At 41.5% G+C, this 23,163-nt stretch overlaps 1 protein-coding gene across 4 annotated transcripts in view; it reads right to left on the reverse strand.

The window, feature by feature from the left end:
* The window catches only part of Samd13 (sterile alpha motif domain containing 13), a 38,582-nt gene that overhangs the window by 10,673 nt on the left and 4,746 nt on the right, over positions 1 to 23,163 (reverse strand). For all 4 annotated transcript variants that reach the window (XM_042280094.2, XM_016003284.3, XM_042280093.2 and 1 more), the window contains one exon: positions 4,699 to 4,810. In XM_042280094.2, the coding sequence (XP_042136028.1) occupies positions 4,699 to 4,806 (108 nt within the window). In that variant the 5' untranslated portion in view covers positions 4,807 to 4,810. The remainder of the gene's footprint in view (positions 1 to 4,698; positions 4,811 to 23,163) is intronic.

A 23,163-nucleotide genomic window follows, 5' to 3' on the forward strand; every position in this document is an offset into this window, starting at 1 on the left:
GTCCATGGGTAGGTAAGCATCAGTTATTTTTCTAATCACTCAAAAAAAAAAAATCACTAAGCCCAAAGTGTCTTTGCATCTTGTTCTGGAAGCCTACTTCAGGAGGAACTGTCTCAAGATAGCACCTGGGGACTCAAAGGAGGAGCTTAGGCAATGTTCTACTGTTGAACTCAATATCAACTGTGCAGAATCTGAGTCCCAGGATCACCCAGTGAGCATGAAGAGATTAGGAGAAAATAACCCAGAGATCAGGACCCCCACTCAGGACAGTTATTAAGATACTTGGGAAAATAGGCACTTTATCTGTCTGTGGGAGAGGTGGTACTGGCATTCTGTCATCCATGCCTTCTCTCCCACTTTCACTAACCAGTGCATCTCCTTGTGGGTCCATGTTAATGAGTCCAGTTTAAGTCCTCAGATGTTGAGGAGCAGCAGTCTAATGACAGAAGTCACAAGCTGACCCCAGGGAGAATAACATTCCTAGTCACAAGGAAGCCAGCAATGCAGCCTGAACCCATCATGAACTTGGTCATGATGGCGGGGTGGGCAGTGGCTTAGACACACTTGCTCATGATGGTGGGGTGGGCAGTGGCTTAGACACACTTGGTCATGATGGCAGGGTGGGCAGTGGCTTAGACACACTCATGATGGCAGGTGGGCAGTGGCTTAGACACACTTGGTCATGATGGCGGGGTGGGCAGTGGCTTAGACTCCTTTCTCGGTAGTGCTTATGATGTGCTTCTGGCTCAAGCAAGGCCTGTCAGAGAACCTGATGGAAATAACTGGACCACAGGGAAACTTAATAGTTCTACGTGGAAGCAGGGTGCATATAATGAGAAAAAGGGGTTAGTTAACTAACAGGTTAGCCACCCTTGTGCTGAAGTCTTATGTGGGGTACAGTAGAGCAGTAGAATACACCACTTCAATTCTTCTAGAGGGGCACTGATCCTCTCCTGGGGCTCCACCCTTAGAATCTCATCTAAGTCTGGTTTCCTCCCAGTGGCCTTGACTCCTAGCACCGTCACATGCAGTGTGGGTTTCACTGGAGGTGTCATGGGAACTCCAACATCCAGGCTGTAGGACTCAGCCCTGTAACAGTGGTCTCCTCCACTCACGGCCGCTGTGCTGCCCATCCCGGACCTGTTCTTCCCAAGAGTGCTTCCGTGGTTCTCCTCAGTCTTTACCCTGCTTCGGCCAAACCGCACGGCAAACCTGGCCCTGAGGAGACTGGAAAGCTGTCTTATTAGGGTTTTTTGGCAGCTGTGACCTAACAGTGTATCTGAAGAAGACATAGCTTTGGGCTGGAGATGACCTTCAGTGTTCGTATCAGGATGTAACTAGTGAGTGTTGACTTGGGGGTAACTGCCAGGGAGATGCTGGAGGGGAGATGTGGGTGGAAGATGGAGGTAAATATATTAGAGGATTTGCCTCAGTCCCCATGATTATATCATCGCATGACATGACATACCATCCTGGCCTATCCAGGGGCACCCTGTAATTCCTTCAATGGGAATGAAAATGTCAGAGCAGGAAAAAGAACTGAGTCCCCTCCTGAGATTAATTCAAGGGCCTCTCCTTACCCACTGAGCTACCCTCCCATGAATGAAGGAGCCTGAGTTTCGGGACTTGATCCATCTTCTGGGAATTCATTTATGAAGCTCCACAGTTAGAAGACTAGATACCGTGATGTTGTGAGGGATTTCTCAATGAAATGTTCCAACTGACATCTCCGTGTCCCCAGTGCCAGAATGAGGTCATCTCTGAGAGAAAATGCCACTGCCCGGCCAGGCTCTGTGATGGCCAATCTCATCTGCAAGGCTGCGTACAGAATCCGTAAGGCCAGAGAGCATGCTGTCTCCTCGAATGGAGTGTCTGGTAGGAGTCTGAGCAAAAACGCAATCTGGAAAGGTTTCTGGGCATCTGGGAACCTGGCCAGGAGACCTTTTATCTGAGCCCATTTTTGTGAACCTTTTACAATATTACTTAAATTTAATTTTAGAAGAGAGCTACTCAATTTCAATGACACAAATGGACATTATGCCATTAACAAACAAAATAAAATATGTTCCAGATGATTAGCTTCTACTTCCCAACCCAAGCTGTTATTTTCCACTAGAATTTTAATATAAAAAATTTCAGACATGAGGAAAATAACTTTTTGTGAATGCCAGTATCCTACCTCTTAAATTCTACAATTAAAATTTTCTAAACTTACTTCATTAAATATATCCCCCCCAAATACTTCAGTTTTATGTCACTGTTCAGTATTCTTATAGTTTTTTTCTATTATAAAATTTATAGGCCATGTAACATAAAATATGAATAATTTGCACAAGTCAGTGACTAGTGTAGACACCTACAGTCCATTGTCTGCTCAGGATACAGTGACCAGTGTAGACACCTACAGTCCATTGTCTGCTCAGGATGCAGTGAGCAGTGCAGACCCCTGCAGTCCATTGTCTGCTCAGGATGCAGTGAGCAGTGCAGACCCCTGCAGTCCATTGTCTGCTCAGGATACAGTGACTAGTGCAGACATCTGCAGTCCATTGTCTGCTCAGGATACAGTGACCAGTGCAGACCCCTGCAGTCCATTGTCTGCTCAGGATGCAGTGACTAGTGCAGACCCCTGCAGTCCATTGTCTGATTAGGATACAGTGATATATTTTCTCCTAGTCCTAACTATAGTGGTTTGAATGAGAATGTCTCCCAGAGGCTCAGGTATTTAAACACTTGATCCCTGGTTTGTGGTGCTATCTGGGGAGGGTTAGGAAATGTGGCCTTCTTGGAGGAAGTATAACACTGTGATAGACGCTACAAGCTTACAGTCTCTTCCTACTTCCTTTTTGCTCTCTCTGTTTTGTGTGTGTGGTTCAAGATATGAGCTATCAGCTTCCTGTTCCTGCCGCATGCCTGTCACATGCTGCCATGCTTACGGACCACGATGGACTCTAATCCCTTTGGAACCATAGCCCAAATCAACTCTTTCTTCCATAAGTTGTCTTGGTCAGTGTGTTGTATCATAGAAACATAAAAGTAACTAATACACTAACCCTTAAGATACACACACACACACACACACACACACACACACACACACACACACACTCACATGCTGCCTATAATTCTACATACAGAATGTTGGCATCACCAGAAGATTCCCTCATATTGCTTCACAAATCACCCCTCACCTCTACCTATTCACACCCTAGCACTGATTTTTTTTTTTTTTTAATTTGACTATGGATCTGTTTCATCAGTCTGAAATTCTAACATGGACCTATCTGGAATGAACTTTGTGTGGAATGCTTCTCTCATTCAGCATAATGTTATTGAGACTCATCTAAACTATTGTACATATAGGGAATTCATTTGTTTTCATTACTGGGTGGTATTCCGTTATGTATGTATCTCAGTTTGTATGCTCACTTTTTATACAATTTTTGCTAAGTATGGAAAAAGCTGCTAACAACGATTTTATATAAATCTTCTTATAGACATGCTTCCATTTTCCTTTGGTAAATACCCAGAAGCAAACCTGCCGGATCTTGGTAGATGTGTTTATTTCCCACTCTCCCAGCAATGCAGGAGCATCCTGTTTGGCTACACACGCACATTTGGCACCAGCGTTCTTTCTAATTTTAATTCTTCTAGTGGGTGTAAAGTCATTTAAGCTTCTATTTTGGCAAATTTTCCAAACTAGCGAAAAAATGACATATGCATGAGAATCAGGTTAGAAGGGAAGTATTGCTTGAAGAGACAGACAAAGGTGGCATTTAAAAGTCACTCATCTGAGTTTGTGCTGCACTAATAAGCTCTGGTGAAGGGATGTAGAATGGATAGCCAGACAAACTCTTCAGTTTCTAATTCTCTCAACTAGATTCTGAGACAATGGAGTTAAGACCTAGAAAACTACAGCCTCTGCTGCAGGAGGCACGGGAGCCTGGTGTTCTCGTGGGTGGACCACCGAGTCCTCCCGCATCCGCTCGAGCAGGGTCCTTCCTGTAATGCTGGCTCAGCCTACCTGACAAGCACCTGCTCTTCCCTGTCTCTAATGTCAATCCCGGGGCCCAAGAGAAAGACATGAACAGGTTTTTAACATCAACACTCTGTCAAAGAGGGGGCAATTTATATATTTTATTCCTAACTTGTCAGAGCAACATTCCTGTCAATCAGGTATGGACAATCTCATGTTAAAGACATGAAACAAAGACTCAAAGAACTCCAGTAACTTACCCCCCTACACGTGTGCACATGTACACACACACACACACACACACACACACACACACACACACACACACACACCTGAGCTTGACTCTACCCTAGGCTCCACCTTGATGAGCAGTCCCTTGGGAACGGGGACAGTTGTGGTGGAGAGCGCTGTGTGTCTCTCCAGTCTGTCTCCCTCCCTCTTGCCGTGTCTGCAGTGAAGACAGGACTGATTCCTTCCACCCCTGAGCATGGCCGGTCAGTCCCGCAGAGGGCTCGGATGGAAACGGGCTTAGGCTGCCTGTCTGCAGCTGTGCTCCAGCCCCTGGCTTTCCTCCGGGAGGAGGGCCCAGCAGCTGCCACTCTCCTGCTGCAGCTCCTCCTCACTGTCTAGGTGCCCCCTCACTGCTCTCTGGTCTCCCTCTTCACTCCCTTCTCAGTGTGAGGAGGGAGGGGCCTGTCATCCTGTGTTTCTCCAGGCTGAGTTACCTGTTCCTGAAAAGCACTGGCTTGCTCCTCAAATCCTGCTGTTCGGAAATAATTGACGACGTCCATCACAGCCCAGTCTGCAGGATCGGGAGGCCTTCCATTTTCCATGGAACTGTAAAATACAAATCCAAGCTGTCAGAGTGTGGCACCTACTCAGGTATGGACAGGCTCACTGCCTTGCCTCCCAGGGCTGGCCTGAGCTGGCTCACTAGGAGCCTGGTGCTCACTTCCCTCAGGGCCTAGCCCAGTCTACCCACAGAAGGACTCGTGGTGTTTCTTCTGTGTCTTCGTTTCTTGTGATCATTACTCATACTGGCATAGCCAATGCTTTCTTAGTAAAGTATTTGACCTTTAATGAAAAGGATTCCCACAAATACCTTTTTTTAAGCCAGAGACATTTAGAGTGGTCCAGTCATTTTTGGTGGGCTTAATATTCCTACTGCAATTTCAGTATGAATATTTCACTTTACAGTGTGACTCTAACACGTCTCCAAATTCAGAGAAAATGCCATTTCTCAATAGATCATGTCTTTCTGTTGCATTGTGTTCCAACCCCTTAAGATACTCTCCCTACCTGATGAAACCTTACCACTCCTACCAATTCAAGGGTTGCCTCTGCTTTAAGGCACTTCCTGGGACCACTAGGAAGTACTGAAATTATAATCTGCTCCGAGACCCAATACTCCATTCAAATTACCACTGTAGCACCTTCCCTACCAGGTTAAAGAGACGTGGGGCAAAGATACACATGTGAACTTGGTCTGGTTCTCACCGTATTATTCCAAGTGTCAAGCATGTGCTCAAGGAAGTCAGCCAACATTGTTCAAAATGAATCACAGTGATTAAGCAGATGAAAATCAGGATGTGTGAGAGGCTCAAGTAACCCTTCTCCCTGGGTTTAGAGAGGCAGGCGGGATGGAAGTACAGTGGGAAAGAAAAGCAACGCCTGCAGTTTCTGGGACTCTACCTCATTTCATATTCACTTCAGGAGTACGTGTATACCTAATCCAACACAGTTCCCAGAAGGTCCATTTGACTGCATTGTTCCTCTGATTAAATCCTGCAAAGACTTCCTGTTCCTGTGGCAAATTCCCATGAGTTTAACGGAAGTCCTTCAGGACAAAAGCCTTCCCTATCCAACTAGAGATACATTTGAGAGCAAAAGACACAGCAAGCCTTCTGTGCCCCCATGTTTCAGTATGGACACTGATCGATACATACTGTAGAGAAGCTGCATATCACACGGACAGCCAGGAAGGACACGAGCACTGTGCTGTGACAGGTCAGGCCTAAAAGGCCATCCGAAGTTAATACATAAAGAGGTCAGGTGATGATTATTCCATGCTCTGTGGTAGGGATGTAGCCAGCCAAGGAGCCATGACAGCCCTGGAGGCCACACTGAGGGGTCCATACTTTTGCTAAGAGAAATGGGAAGTTGGTAAATGGCCTTATCGGAGGGGGGTGACCTAATCAGAGCCACATTTTTGAAGAGTATGGAAGAGGAATGAGAATGGGAGAAAGGATGTGATTGAGAAATTTATTGTAGTCATGTCTGCAGAAATCGTGATCTCAGACTATAGTAGTGACTATGAAAAAGAGAGGACTCAGACCAGAGTAGTGGCTGTAAAAAAGAGGACCATGGACTAAAATAATCAATGGACAGAATCAGCCAGGCTCAGTGGTGGACTAAACAGAGAGAATGAATGGGTGGACAAGCCACGAAACTGAATGATGGTGGTACCTTCACTGAGACAGAAGCCCTGGGCTTTGTCATGAGGAGATTTAATAGGTCTGGAGCTCCCAGCGTGGTTAGAAGAATGGGGTTCTGGAATTAGGCTTGGCAAGGCTTAGCACTCAGTCCAAGCTGAAAAGATCTTTGCTGCTGTTATAACAAAATGCCTAGAGTTTGAGAAAGCCCAGTAGGTCTTCACACATCTAAAAGGCCAGAGTCTAGACATAATGTTTCATTCAAAGCAAGAACCTAAACACTTAATTACAAACAATAGCTACAACAAACCCACCAACCAAGCAAGCCACTCAAATTCTGTTCTTTTTTGTAGCTCTTTATTTTAATTTAACTTTTTTTTACATACCAACCCCTCTTCCCCCTCCGTCCCCTTTTCCCACTCCCCCCTCCGCCCCACCCCACCCCCTCCCCTTCTCATAGGGTACAGGCCTCCCTTGGGAAGTCAACACAGCCTGGCACAGGAAGCTGGGGCCGGACCGAGCCCCTCCCTCCCCCCTGCATCACTGCCGAGTAAGTCATCATCGCACCACAGCGAACCAGGGCTCTAAAAAGCCAGTTTCTGTACCTGGGATGGGTCCTGGTCTCGTGGCCAGGGGACCCACGTTTTGCCTTTCATTAAGTTCTATTCTTAAAGAAAAGGGAGCAGGTAGCTAACCAGTGGACATGCAATTGGTCATTTCTCAGTGGTGCTTAATTTACAAACATTTAGAGCCAATGCCTACTAGTGAGAAGAGTTTCCTTCCTGAGTTTAACCTGAGTCTGGAAGCAGTGTGTGCCTGTGTCTTAGATCTTCTATAGCTGTGAAAAAACACCATGACCAAAAGCAACATAAGAGGAAAGCGTTTATTTGGCTTATACTTCTACACCACAGTCCATCATGAAAGGAAGTCAGGACAGGACCCAAAGCAGAGCAGTCTGGGAGTGCTGATTACTACTGGCTTGCTCCCTGTGGCTTATTTAGGTTTTTTTTTTTTTAGAGCCTGGAGCCATCTGCCTAAGGGAAGTGGCACTCACAATGGGTTGGGCCCTCTGACATCGATCACTAATCAAGGAAATGCCCATGGACTTGTCTCAATTGTTGCCTCAGATGGACTAATCTCAATTGCTTTTCCCTCTTCTCATATAACTCCAGCTTGTATCAAGTCGACAAACACAAAACAAAACAACCACAACAGCCTGTGTGTTTTTGTATACACAACTTCCTACCACTTAACAAGTGCTCTCCACTGAAAGAAGGAACTCATTTTCACAGCACTAATTATACATTTTTATATCAATGCTGATGGGGGGTAGTGATCCATATGCTGAGATTTTCTGTTATCCTGTAAAATCAACAATGACAAGCTGACGCCAAGGAACCTGCTCAAGGCTCCCTTGGTTATGCTGGTTGAAGACAGTTTCTGCAGGCGTTTGCTATTCTGACAGGTCTGTCAGGCTTTCTAATGGCCTCGCTTCTACAGTAAGCAGAGTCCCACCGAACAGCCTCTGAAGTGCCTGGAAAAAACCTGAGTTCACACGTCCTGTAGTTGACTTCAGTGAGTCCCCAGTTTTCATAAAGAATGGGTATTTGATTGTGATATGAGAGGCTCTCTGGATTCCTATTGGGTTGCTGTAACATCAAAACTTCCATGATTCTGAAATGCCTTTGACTATTTGAAATGCTGTACAAAAAAAGGTTGGTAAAACTGCTGCTGGTGTGCCACAAGTATTGGGGCAAAATGAGAAACTGTCACTTTCTCATAGGCATAGGTGAGGGAATCCAACCAGGATAAATGGGGTTAGTAACCAATCAGTATACATTAACAATCTGTCCAGTTTAAGTCTGATAGCCGAAAAGACGGGGATTATTTAGAAAAGTATAACAAAACAGAACTAGTCATAGCCTAGGAAGAAAGACCTGCTTAACATCATTGCTGTTGTTTGCCAGTGTCTATCACAGGTTTGGGCGGACACACAAAGGCCTGTTGGATGAGATGCTCTACAAATCAGAGTATGATACACTCTTTTCATAGATCACAAAACATCAGTCTTCCACCCCATCTGAACTGAAAACTTCCACCCACTTTTAGGAAACTAAAGCTCAGAACAGGGAAGGAACTCACCCCAAATAACACTCATCCCAGATATTCTTTAATGCAAACCTATGTTCTTTCCATTATACGTACCATTCACACAACTACTGATTGGCAGCTATGGTCTTCTCAGCAGTGCACTAGATGCAGGGATAAAGACAGAGAACACCCAGTTTCTGCCCCAGCGGAGGTGTCAATCACGTGAAGGAAACAGAAATAGCCAAGTAATACTGGAATCGAGGGGTAAGCAAAGTGCTAATTAGGATGTGTAGCAGGAATCTTAAAAGTTCTTATTAATAAAATCAAACCTGAGGCCAGTTATTGGGGTGAATACTGGAAGGTCAGAGAGACAGAACAAGCCACAGCTATCTCACCTTGCCAGTTCCTCAGCTGGTCCTGTTTCCTCAGCTTGGAAGCCTCTGAGTCCTCATCCAGAATGAATCTCAGCTGAACTGTATTGCTCCATAGCCTGAAAGCTTAACCAGTCAAATGCTTAACCAGCCAAAATGCTTCTAGTTTCTGGTCCTCACGCCTTATATACCTTTCTGCTTTCTACCACCACTCTCTGGGATTAAAGGCTGGCTTTCTGGGATTAAAGGCGTGTCACCATGCTTGGCTGTTTCCAACGTGGCCTTGAACTCACAGAGATCCCAGATGGATTTTTGCCTCTGGAATGCTAGGATTAAAGGCGTGTGCTATCACTGCCTAACTAGTGGCTTTTCTGTTCTCTGACCCCAGATTAGTTTATTAAGGTACACAATATTTTGGGGAACACAATACCACCACAAGGATGTATGCATCAGAGGGCCTAGTTAGCTGTCTGACTTCAGCAGCTGAAGACTGGTCATTTTAAAAGGCATTCCTTACTCCAAATTCTCAGCTTCTAAGCTAGGCCTCCAAGAGGGATGGGTTTGCTAGGCCCTGCCTGTGACATCAGCAACAGTTTCAAGGACAGCACTGCACGGTTCAACGTAACATTAAGAGGCTATGGAGACGCAAGACTTAAGACCAAGTACTCACTGACTATGGATACATTTGGGGAGGGTGAATTTACATGGCTATTTGTTTGCTGGGAAAGGACTACGTCTGCTTCAAAGACCTTTTTGTTGCCAAACTGAGATACTCAACTTTAGTCCATTATAAATGGACCAGTCTCTTCATACATAATCACAAGCACACATCAGATTCCAGAAGAAATTTAAATGGCATATTCAAGACACTTCTGAGATGGTGGCTCCATTGTGGCCCTAGTTTTGCATTGATGAAATGAGACGGCAGACAGAAGTGTGTTACGATCCCTTTGATACTTATTATTCAATATCATAGTGGAGCCTTTCTTTGAAAATGCATATGAACTTGGTAAATTTATGAGTATTTTATAGGCATGATGTCTTCAAAAATGTGTATGTATATTATGCTTTATTCAAAATAGTATCAAGTAAGGAATTGTCTTCAATTTTCTTACTTTATCAAGTCAGTGTTTTCATTTAGCCTTTTAGCCATGGGCATATGGTTAGAAACATCATGTACCAATAAAAACTATATCATCAGTGAATAATTCACACTAGAAAACACTTCTCCCTTAATGAAATAACTCACTTTTAAGAAGTGACGAAGAACCAGGCGGTGGTGGCGCATGCCTTTAATCCTAGCACTCAGGAGGCAGAAATAGGCAGATCTCTGAATTTGAGGCCAGTCTGGTCTACAGAGTGAGTTTCAGAACAGCCATGGCTACTTAGACCCTGTCTCAAAAAACCAAAAGAGAAAAAGAGATAAAGATATACTAATCATGATAGATATACACTAACTGAAAAGCTGGCAGATACATGCAAATTTACTGAGAAGTTATTATAAGCTTTTTCATATTGGCACAATCATAACTTTACAAGACTAATGTGCTGCCCACTACATAAAGCAGACAATACATCATAATTTTAAGTGCTGGCAGAAAAAGCCTCCACTTCTCTTTCCATGGAGGATGGTAAAAATTGTAGAATCTCAATTTTCTGAGAAACTGCCATACTGATTTCCACAGTGTTGTACAAGTTTGCACTCACACCTACAGTGGAGGAGTGTTCCCCTTGCTCTGCATCCTCTCCAACATAGACTGTCATTAGTGTTTTTGATCGTAACCATTCTGACAGGTATAAGGTGGTATCTCAGAGTCATTTTGATTTGCATTTCTCTGATGACTAAGGATGTTGAGCATTTCCTTAAATGTCTTTCAGCCATTTGAGATTCTTCTTTTGAGAATTCTCTGTTTAGCTCTGTAGCCCATTTTTTAATTGGATTGTTCAGTATTTTGATGTCTAGTTTCTTGAGTTCTTTATATACTTTGGAGATCAGCCCTCTGCCAGATATGGGGTTGGTGAAGATCTTTTCCCATTCTGTAGGCTGTCTGTCTTACTGACCATGTCTTTTGCCCTGCAAAAGCTTCTCAATTTTAAGAGGTCCCATTTAGGAATTGATCTACCTCAAGACCCAGCCATACCACTCTTGGGCATATACCCAAGGAACACCTAATCATACCACAAAGATACATGCTCAACTATGTTCATTGCAGCATTATTTGTAATATCCAGAACCTGAAAATAGCCTAAATGAATGTCAACTGAAGAATGGATTTAAAAAATGTGGTACATATACACAATGGAGTACTACTCAGCAGAGAAAAACAATGACATCATGAAATTTGCAGGCAAATAGATAGAACTAGAAAATATCATCCTGAGTGAGGTAACCCAGACTCAGAAGGTCAAACATGGTATGTACTCACTCATAAGTGGATACTAGATATAAAGCAAAGAACAATCAAACTGCAACCCACAGATCCAGGGAGGATACCTAGCAGGGGGGACCCTAGCATGACTGTGGCTTATAATAAGTTTTGGTTTTGCCCAATCACTGGGCAAACTTTAGTGAAACATTTCACTATGTATCATATTAAGCTGATGAAAGAATATGCTGGCTGTACTTTCAGGAGGGGAGGCTAAAATCTTTTTAGACTATGGATTAGCGTATAGAAAAACGTCTGCCGTAAATCAAACAGTGAAGGGAAAGATGAACAGGAATCTCACTTACACAACTTAAGTAAAACATAGCTTTCTGAACAGATGAAGACAGGTTTCTTCTGTATCCCAGAATCTAATCAATATTTATATGTATAATTCAGCTATTATTTGGCTTAAAAGGGCTTATTGGGAAATGTTATCATTTTTTACTATTTTCTACAGAGAAAGTATTTTCCAGTTTCAAATAATCCTCCTGGACTTTTGAATTATAACCTGTTTTTATGTTCAAGCTATCTGTGTATTATTTCTCCTGCAGTTATACATAAAATGTTTTTACATTCCAAAAAAGGACAAATACTATAGAATTGTATTACATGAGATATATAGAATATACAAATTCATAGAGACAGAAAGATTAGACGTTATCTTAAGATGGAGAAGAAAGGAATATAGAGCAATGATTTCCTAACTACAGAGTTTCTATTTTGTGTGATGGAAAAGCCCTACAAATGGATAGTAGTATCAGGACACAATATCATGAATGTAATAAATCAATACAATTAATGTAATTAATGAATATCATAAATATAGTTATTGAATGAAAAAATAGTAGAATCTTTCTCAGAATCTAGCTCATGTATATCTTATGGTGTTTATGATTTACAAATGGCTAATCTTCACTGTCAATTTGCACACTTCCGGGAATGTTGGTAAGGGTGTTCCCAGTGACAGTCATTCACACACACACACACACATACACACACACACACACACACCACACACACAGAGTGTTCCTCTAGGAAATTCATACTAATTCACTAATCTTTCAAGACTTAACGTTCATTTGATATTCCCTTCAGTGTGTTATAAATCCCTTCAACATGGCAATGGGGTAATGAACAATGCAAGCCAGGGAAATCTGGTGTTCTTGTGTCTGGTGTTTGATAAAGAAAACCAGCACCAGGAAATGGCACTGCCAATACAACTTTACTTGACTATTTAGATTAGAAAAATCTAATTGGGGATTGGTTTGTGGAAAGAACTTGAAAACACACGGAAGTAAAGGCTGGAGGGATTCTAGGATGTTCTAAGAAGAGTTTGATGGACAATCAGAAAATATTCTCAGATCTGAGAAAATTTCAGACAGTAAATATTGGGTTCATAAGGTCACAGGATGAGGACTATAGTGGAACTGTATAGAGGCCTTCGGGTTATTGTCTGGCAAAAAAAAAATGTCTGTATCTTGTCTGTGCCTTGAGACTCTATGGGAGGCTGAGTTTAAATGCAGTAGACTAATTAATCCAGGGGAGGGTATTTTATAGCTACTTACCATCAATGCTGTTGCAAGGCTATGATTTACTAGTAAGGACCACAGTGAAAACTGGGAGCAAAAGCAGAGTGGATGGATTTGAAATACCTGCAGATTGCCCAGAAAAGGTGTATGCTCAGTGTTGGGACCAAAGAAATTGTAGTTGTTAGAGATTAGTCACTAAAAAGAAACCAAGTACTTTGTCCTGGGCAATAAAAAAGAAGCCTTGAGGACACTTTGTGAAAAAGCATGTTCACTGGTACAAAATGTAAATTCATCCGACAGACTTTTCTTTGAGAAATAGTAACTCTAGGACATCCAATTTGCACCAGTCTATGTAGTGAACAGTTTCCTGAGATACAAAAGCCATAGCAACCACAGTCCAAGAGACCTAGCTGCTTCTTGAGCAGGAGGCCAACTCTCATGTCAACATGCCTTATTGGTTTGGCAGGCATGTAGAAAGAACTATTGTAGAATCATAGAGCCTTCTGGAGAGTAGGACATGCATGGCAGGAATGGACTCCCTGTGGACAGCTCCAGAGACTGAAAGACAGGAAGTTATGGGAGTAAATCTGAAGATACAAGGACCCCCCCCCCCCAAGAAGTAGATGAATGTCTCTAGCACACCTGAATATCTGCCAGGAAGAGCCACGGCAGCGAGTAGTACAAGCTCAAGGGATGGCCGTGTGGCCTGTACTGGCCGGAGCACAGGGCAGGGCTGCCTGAGCTCTTTGGAACTTATATCCTGAACAAGCTATAGACTTGACATTTGCCCTGCCAGGCTTTGGTTTTACTTTGTTTTCATTCATCTCTAGTATCTCAATAGCTCGTTTTTAAACTAGGAGTGTTTCCTGGGTCACTGTATATTGTAAGTATGTAGTTTTAAGTTATATTCACAGGGGCTCACAAGTAAAGGTTGCATCAAGTCTCAGAGGAAACTTTGCATTGTGTTAAAAGTGCTAAGAATAAGGGTCTTCCTGGCATTTGACTAGGTGCAGCTTAGATTCTGGGACGGCTGTGTGCCTCTGGGGACCAGAGGTGGAGTGCTCTGATTTGAAGTGAAGCACACCGGTCCCCAGAGGCTCGTGTGCTGGAGCATGCAAAGGTGTCAGGTTCCTGGAGCTTTTACTTCACCACTGAAACCATCCGCTCATGGATCCATAATTTGATGGCATTGCTGGCCGGTGGCTGCATTTAGGGGTGGAGCCTACTCAGAAGAAGCTGGTCACTGAGGGGATGTCACAGAAAGTTAAATCTTGCCCTGCACCCTTCCTATCTCTACTTAGCCACCATAAGTTGACAGATTTTGCCATAGGGCATGCTCATCACCACCATGATGCTGTGTCTTACCTCATGGTGACTGTCAATAAAACCTGTGGGATACATGAGCCCAATAAACCCCTCTTCCTTAAGTATTTGGCATACAAATGAAAGGCTGGCAAAGGACACTGGGAAAAATATAATCCATATGAATTTCACATTTTTTTAACCATTACATATTTCCTTCAATTTAGGAGAGAAAAGGTACTTTTGATCCTGGCTAGTGATCATGGCAATATATCTGTCACACTGCTCTTTTCATGAAACTATTTCTAAACATTGCTTATTTTTGCACTCAGAAATGTACTCTAATTTTGTACTGACTTTATTTTTATGACTTATTTTTAAATCAAATTACCCTACTCCTTGCCCATGTTTTAAAATAGCCTTTAGCTAAAAGTAAGTTAACTCTGATTCTAATAAATTAATATTGATCTCTTTGCTTATGAGAAACCTAAGAACTAAGCAACTACACGAGACAGAGCTTCCTCTCCATTTCCCCTCTCTCTCCCCCACCATATCAACAAGCAGAGATCTGGCAAGAGGCTGACCCAGGAAAGGAAAGAATGGCTCAAAGGTTGGCAGGATGGTTTTAATTTAAAAATATTCAGATAAATAAGGGTTGAGTGCATTTAGCTGCAGCATACCCAAGTGCTGAGAATGCTGGGAAGCATATAACTCGCCAGCTTTCTGTCTATTCTGAGTTCTTTTAGCTTAGCCTCCAGAGATTTGATTCAAACAGCCTTGATTTGTCCTGAAACTCAAATGGACAACAGCCTCAACTCCCCAAGTCAACGTTTTTTACTTACGTCACTCAAATCCTCTTCTCTGTTCTCAATCAGACATTAAGGGCCCTACTCGCTTGTTTTTAAAGTAGTAGTTAAATCTCCCCTTCAGAATATCTCCAGTCAATGTTCAATTCCAATTATCAATTAATCCATTTTAACTGGTCTATGATGAAACAGACACTTGATAAACATTGGAAGCCCACAGCCTAGTGAAAGGGGTGATAGCAGATCAGTATTTTTGGAGTTGACTGGATATGTGATTACACTTTTTCCATGTGTAAATTATATGAAATCCAAGTGCAGACCTAACAAGAAAAATTTGTGTTCAACTTGAGATACACAAAAATGGAAACTACATAATAGGTTTATAAAATATATGACAAAAATGTAAAATATTTCAATAATGTTATGTTGATAACATAGTTAAATAAAATATATTACTGAAATTTGTTTCATCTGTTTCACAAATGTCCTCTAGAAAAATTTTCAATTACCTAAGTGGCTCAAAATTTATTACTACATGACAGCAATTTATATATATATATATATATATATATATATATATATATATATATATATATATATATGGATTTGCTGAGATATACAATATATTTGCTATAAAATAATGATAAACTGTTTTCCAAAGACATCGACATTCTGGAGTACTACTATCTTAGAGATCCACACCCTTTATCATGACTGGTATTTGGGTATTTTTAAACACTTCTCAAGTGAATGGGTTTGAAGCTATGACTTGATTTGCATTTTCTTGATCACAACCTGTACTGACTACCTCCTTTCATGCTAACTGGCGATGTAAATATCACCTTCTGTGAAATGAGTACTCCAGTTTGGGCTATTTTTTTTTTTTTTTCCTGTTTGCTAATCATATGGGCTTCTGTTTTTACTGGTGAAGATCATGAACTAAAAGGCTTTGGTGGTTGTCTTGCCAACAGCTAATTGATGCAGATACAAAATAACCAAAATCTTAACAAGGATCCATATTAGAAATCTAAGAGTTTTGTGGTTCAAGTTTGGGAGATTTTAGTAGGAATTAATGAAAGAAGCAAGCAAGGAAGAGAACTCCTCTATGGTGTTTGTTGAAAACTGTCAAGGCATTATATGAAAATGTCCTTACGTTAAATAGTACCACACATAGCGAATACTGAATAAGCTTAATGAAAATGTCTTAGAAATATCAAGAACATGTTTTAGTATGTATCCTGTCCCTTTTAGGTCAATACACATGAAAAAGCAAAGACCTGAAATTGAAGTTTTAGTCCTCCTTTTATTCTCTTATAGCCACGACAAAGAACCCAGTTGAACTTTGAAACAAGTATGCTCCAAAATGCCTGCAACCAGACTCACGCCAGCATATGGAACTGAGGAATGGGCTGTTGCAGCTCAGAACCTGCTGGAAGGAAAGTGAGAATCTTGGATCTCAAATAGCTGAGTTCAGATCTCAGGTTTGCCACTTTCCATGTGACTTTCAAATAAAAACTATGTCACAGTTACTTTTCTGCCCTTAGTTAGTTATGTTTAAATGCTGCAATATATTTAAATATCAAAGACTGTAATAATTAGATGGAACAATACTAGTGAAGACAGCACAAGACATGACTCATAGTAGGTAGGCATGACTCACAGTAGGTACTGTGATGCTTTCTGACTTGGAACATAATGACTATCGTTGCAATTCACTGAATAATTCATTACACACATACCTTCTTTTGATCCTTGCAATTTCAATCTTTCCTTTATTGTCAAGAGACTCAAAGATGGGATAAATTAAGTGGGTGTTATTCTTCTGATAGCCAAGAAGTAAAATCAAGGTGAAATCCAAGTGTTCTGAACATATGATTTGATTCAAAGTCTCAAGCGCAATGTTCAGTGTCGGGCTTGCTGGCCTCCGGTTTCCTAATCTGGGTTGAGAGTACTGCTTTTTCCTAAAGGGAGACATATCTTTTCTTCTGACTTTCTTCATTCTCACAACGTGTTTTTTTAAAAAGTAATTTCAGACTTAAAACTAAAGAATAGTGCAAATATCTCTTATATCTTTCACCTAGATTCCCCAATTTGTTACTATTTTATAACATTTGCTTTATTATTCCTCTTTTTTCTTCTATAATATATACAGCAAGAAGCAAAAGAAAAAAAGGCAAAGAATTCTCCAGATTGAAATATTTTTAGTATTTATGGTCCTTTTGCAGTTTTAAGCAGAAAGGACCAGTACATGAAATGTAAATGAGTCATGATGCCTAGAAGTTACAGCATTACATAATCCTCATGCACAGGTTTGCTTAGAATGGCTGGCAGTTTCCAGTAAGGGATGATTTTATGCATCAGGAAACTTCTTACAGTGTCCAGAGGCATGCTTGATTGTCATGATATAGACATTAGGCATAATGGAGACCCAATAGCAGAGGCTGCAGGCGCTACTAAACATCTTATAGTGCACAGCCATATCCTAAAGACTTAATGCTTCATGCCTTTAGAGAGTCTACATGATAACCCGGCTCTTCCCTCTCCACTGTTACAGATAGCCATTTGTGGCCATGTGGCTTGAGATTGAATGGAATGCCTACTTCAAGTCAAGTGGAATAATGGAGGACATGCTCACTCTTCTACTCTCATAAGACAAAAATATATAAAATAATATGGCACTCAAAACATTGGTCATAGTCACTCAAGGATCAGGACCGTGAAAGAAGGGAAAAAAGGAAGGTAGGTCCTGGGGAAGGTCTTCAGCATGCACTCGGGACAGTTAGGAGGAGAGAGGTCTGGGGAAGGTCTTCAGCATGCACTCGGGACAGTTAGGAGGAGATAGGTCTGGAGAAGGTCTTCAGCATGCACTCGGGACAGTTAGGAGGAGATAGGTCTGGGGAAGGTCTTCGGCATGCACTTGGGACAGTTAGGAGGAGAGAGGTCTGGGGAAGGTCTTTGGCATGCACTCAGGACAGTTAGGAGGAGAGAGGTCTGGGGAAGGTCTTCAGCATGCACTCGGGACAGTTAGGAGGTGATATGTAGAGACCAACTCAAAAAGGTGTCCCTGGAGTGTTCAGCAGAATTCTCATCAGCATCTTTGTGGAACTTTCTGAGGCTGGGGTAAAAAAAAAAAAAAAAAAAAAAATCACCCAGAAGTACTAGAGGGAAAAAATCATCAGACATCATGCATGGGCAAGAATAGTGCCTTTTTCACCTGTCAAAGAGGAAAATCTCATAACGTAGGAGCACTGGAATAGTAAAAAGGAGGGTCTTGCTTCAGTAAAAGGCCAGGAAACAGCCCTAGATCAGTGCAGCTTTGGTCCTGGCTCATAAAACTTAAAAGAGAGACTTGAAAGGATAGACAGTTTCTAAGAAAAAGTACCCAGGAACCTACATCAAGCAATTATAGAAATTTAAGAACAATCCAGCACTGAAAAGAGTAAAATTCACACTGCCTACCATCCAATCAAAAATTACCAAACATCAGCCACTTAAAATTGAGAAATTAATTCAAATGATTAAAGTTTTATGTCTATAATCTGCATATCAGAAAGCTAGAGAAAAGATTAAATATGTTAAGACATGGAACATGAACACACACACACACACACACACACACACACCTCCAAGGTTAACTTTTAGAGATGATGAATATTTTTTCCTGAAATAAAAATATACATGGTATTTTAAACAAGAGACTAGAATTTTAAGAGACAAGATTAAGTAAAATTAAATATGCAGCAACAGGAGCGATTCAGAATGAAATAGAGAAAAACACTTAAAAATGAACAGAGCATCAGGGAATTATGGGAAAATATCAAGTAGTCAAACACATACACAAATGGAAAAGGGGCATGTTTTGGAATAATAATGGCTAAATATCTTTTCAAATGTGATGAAAACTAGACTCACAGATCTAAAAAAACAAAACATAGCCCAAGTACAAGAAACATAATGTCATACCAAGCCTCATAAGTCAAAGTAGAACACAAATTAAAAATGTCAAGAGCAGGTGAGAGGATAAAAGGACACCTGCACATGGGTAAAGAGGGTGAGGGACAAAGGAAACAATAAAACAAGGATGTCTGCTTGTATCACAGTTTTCAGTCTTCTGCCAGAGAATGGACTTAACAAAATGGAAGGAAATACAAACAAACAACATCAAAATCGAAGAAAATAAGCAAAACCATATTTAAGGACAAAAGAATGATAGTCCAGGGTGGTATTGTATCCCCCAAATCTTGTGCATACTAATAAGGTTATCTGGGGTCAGAGACAGAGCAGCCACAATATTAAACATAGAATTTAGGCAGTGGCAGCACACGCCTTTAATCCTAGAATTCCAGAGGTAGAAATCCCTCTGGATCTCTGTGAGTTCAAGGCCACACTGAAAATGGCCAGGCATGGTGACACACACCTTTAATCCCAGAAAGCGAGCCTTTAATCCCAGGGAGTGGTGGTAGAAAGCAGAAAGGTATATAAGGCGTGAGGACCAGAAACTAGAAGCATTTGGCTGGTTAAGCTTTCAGGCTTCTAGCAGCACAGTTCAGCTGAGAACCATTCAGATATGAGGACACAGAGGCTTCCAATCTGAGGAAACAAGACCAGCTGAGGATCCAGCGAGGTGAGGTACTTGTGGCTTGTTCTGGTTCTCTGATCTTCCAGTTCACCCCAATACCTGGCTCCAGGTTTGATTTTATTAATAAGAACTTTTAAGATTCATGCTACAGCCCAGATTTTAAAATATTGTGGACTCTCCTAAAGAAGTGATTAGAAGTAAGTTTAATGAAGTTGTAGAAAATAAGACCATGTACAGAATCAACTCTAGCTCTATATAGTAATAACAAATAACTGGAAATTCAAACCATCATATCATAAAAACAAGAAATATCGACAGACACACTAGGTAAAAGTGTTTAAGAGCAACATTCAGAAATCCAGACACACTGTGAAGAGATGTTAAGGACCGGGTAAGTGAGGAGACACACTGTCCTCACTGTGTCCCTTCCTCCCAACCAACTCATACGAATGCTAATTCAAATGTCAGTAGGTTTGCCAATGGAAATACCACCAGGTCTTCCCTCCCTCCCTCCCTCCCTCCCTCCCTCCCTCCCTCCCTCCCTCCCTCTCTCTCTCTCCAGGGGAGATAGCTGATTCTAAAATCATAAGGAAATCTAAAGAACCAAAACTACTATGGAAACTAAGAACAAAGTTAGTTAACACTACCTAACATGAGGCCATAGTTATCAAAGCTCCAATTATCAATGCAGCGTTATTTTGGTACACATATATGTAAACAATCAGTGAAACAGAATAGTCTAGTAAACACACAGAATCAATTATTTGTCAAAAAAAAGTTGCAGAAGCATTTGAACAAATGGTGCTAGAAAATTTGGCTAACACCATCACAACCATACACACACACACACACACACACACACACACACACACACACACACAAATACTTGTTTATCTCACATTCCACATAAAAACTAATTTGAGAGGCTTTAGAGATGGCTCAGTGGTTAAGAGTGCTTACTGCTCTTACAGAGGCCCTAGGTTTGGTTCCCAGCACCCACAATGGGCAACTCTCAACAGACTATAACTCCAACTCCAGGGGCTCCTACAACTTCTTTTGGCCTCCATAGGCACCTGCATGCATGCTCAGATACCCATACAGAGACTCACATATATACACATAACAGTAAAATAAATCGTTAAAAAAAAAAACCCCACTAAATTAAACATCATAGTTCTAAGTACCTAAACCTAAAATTATCAAACTTTTAGAAGAAAGTTGCCAAGACTTTGGTCTATGAATTATTAAATATAACACCCAAAGCACTATCCATAAAAGAAAAAAAATGAGTGGGACTACAGCAAGATTAAAAACCTTTTTCAATTTCAAAGACTTTAAAGAAAGAACCACAAAACAAGCCATGAACAAGTCATAATAAAGAACTTGTTGTGTTTATAATACATAGAAATTCTATGGCAAATATGAAAAAAATACTAATACAATAAGATGTGTATTCTTGGTACATAAAAATTCTACACAACAAATATGAAAAGCCAATAAAAAACTGAGGTGAAAGATTTGAACAACAGTGCACCCAAGATGATACATGGATATCAAAGCAGCATCAGAGAAGACGGCTATCATCAAAAGGCATTAGGGAAATGGAAATTACACCCTCACCACTATCTCTAATAGGGAAGAGATTTCATGAGGAAATGAGACAGCTGAAATATGCACTGTTGGTAGTAATGCATTTGGGAAAGGTTCGTAACAGAATTTAACATATACCTATCATATAGCCAAGCACTTTAATTCCTTCCTAAGTGCTTACGCAATGCAATAAAGCACCTACTCACATAAAGACCTAACATGAACAATCAAAGCAACTTCATTTGGATAATACCTACAAAAATGGAAACAACTCCATTCTCTATCACCATGTAGTTGGGTAAGTATCTGTGTGCCTACATAATAAAATAATACCCTGTAGTAAAAAGCAGTCAACCAAGCTGGGTATGGTAGCACATGCCTTTAATCCCGGCACTTGTGAGGAAGAGGCTGGCAGAGGCAGGCAGAATTCTGTGGGCTCAAGACCAGCCTGGTTTACATAACAAGTTCCAGCAAGCAATTGTGCCAGTGAGACCTTGAATCAGAAGAAGGTAATGAACCAGTACTACAGTGATATTCATCAATTACAGACTATGCTGAGATACCAGTCTATATAAGTATGTGTTTTATATGCATTATACATGTATAATATATACTCACTTATGCAAAGTCAAATAGTTTATAATGACTGACATCTTACCCATGGTTGTCGGGGACATGGACGACGCAGGAAACAGATGCAAAGGGGAGACTACTCAGGACTGTGAGGAAGTGGAGATAAGAGGTCTGCTCATTATCTCGGTGGGAACAGTGGCTTTATGGGTATAAAAATGCTAAAACTGACCAAAATTTATCTTTTTAGCACAGGCAATTTGTTATATATGTGCATTATATTTCAACAGTTTTTTGTTACTGTTGGGGATTAAATCTAGGGTTCCATTCTTGCTAAGTGAGCACTCTACCTACCACTGGGCTACCTCCACACCGTCTCCCTCAACTGTAATGGGGAAGATGGCAGTACTGCAGGGATGCATCAGTTTCTGGAATTTTTTGTTTGTTGTGTTTTTTGTTTTTTCAAGATGGGGTTTCTCTGTGGAGCTTTGGAGCCTGTCCTGGAGCTCACTCTGCAGCCCAGCCTGGCCTCGAACTCACAGAGATCCACCTGCCTCTGCCTCCTAAGTGCTGGGATTAAAGGTGTGCGCCACCACCACCCAGCAGTTTCTGGAATTTTTTTTTAAAAAGAGGTTTCATTAAGTTAATTTTAATGTAATGTTTCTGTGAAGCAAAATAGATATTCTGCTAATAAATCTGCAGCACATGCCTCCTTGTTCACCTATCATGGCTTCCGTGGACAAGCTGCTAAACAAAGGGGCAGGAAGGACATGGTGGACACCCTCCTGGAAGTTTCCTCCTCCTTGTAACCAAGATGGTTACAGTTTCATTATAATTCCTCAATGACTGCAATGGACTCACAGATATCCTGCAACTTAGCTTTTTCCTATGTTCTGGAAATGCTAAGCCCCACAATCCTCTCGTATGTTCCTATCAAGAAGACTCCAGCACATAACCCTTAGACAGCAAACAAAATTGGGAGCGTCACATGTGAGAAGCGATAGCCAAAGAGACCCCCTCCATACGCGCCGAAATATTTTACCTTCAAGGAAAAAATGAAAACTCGGGCAGAGAAGTTAATCTTAGTATCTAACTAAAGTGACCTACCACTCTCAGCTTTGAAGTTAGAGGTGACGTCGTTAAAGCAAACACAAAATCTCAAACTCTGCTCTCTGCTCCCACCCTAGCAGCCTATGAACTTGGGGATCTGCCTGCTCAGTTTTTTGTCTTATATGACAATGTAGGACTAAATTCCCCAAGCCTCTTTGATCCACAGCCTGATACCATCAGCCTTCCACACGGGTCTTGACTCCTAAAGTTACCACTTGTCAGAGAGCTGGACTGCAAACTGGAGTTAAGGGGGAACAGGTAGCTGGTGGCCACTGCGATGAACGGACACCCCCCCCCCCCATGCTGTACTTCAGAAGCTAAGAAGAACCCAAACAGAAACCAGGTCCCTGTGTAGTCGGCAGAAGCAGAACTCAGAAGCCGGCT

Source organism: Peromyscus maniculatus, chromosome 6 (genome assembly GCF_049852395.1).
Source record: "Peromyscus maniculatus bairdii isolate BWxNUB_F1_BW_parent chromosome 6, HU_Pman_BW_mat_3.1, whole genome shotgun sequence".
NCBI lineage: Eukaryota > Metazoa > Chordata > Mammalia > Rodentia > Cricetidae > Peromyscus > Peromyscus maniculatus.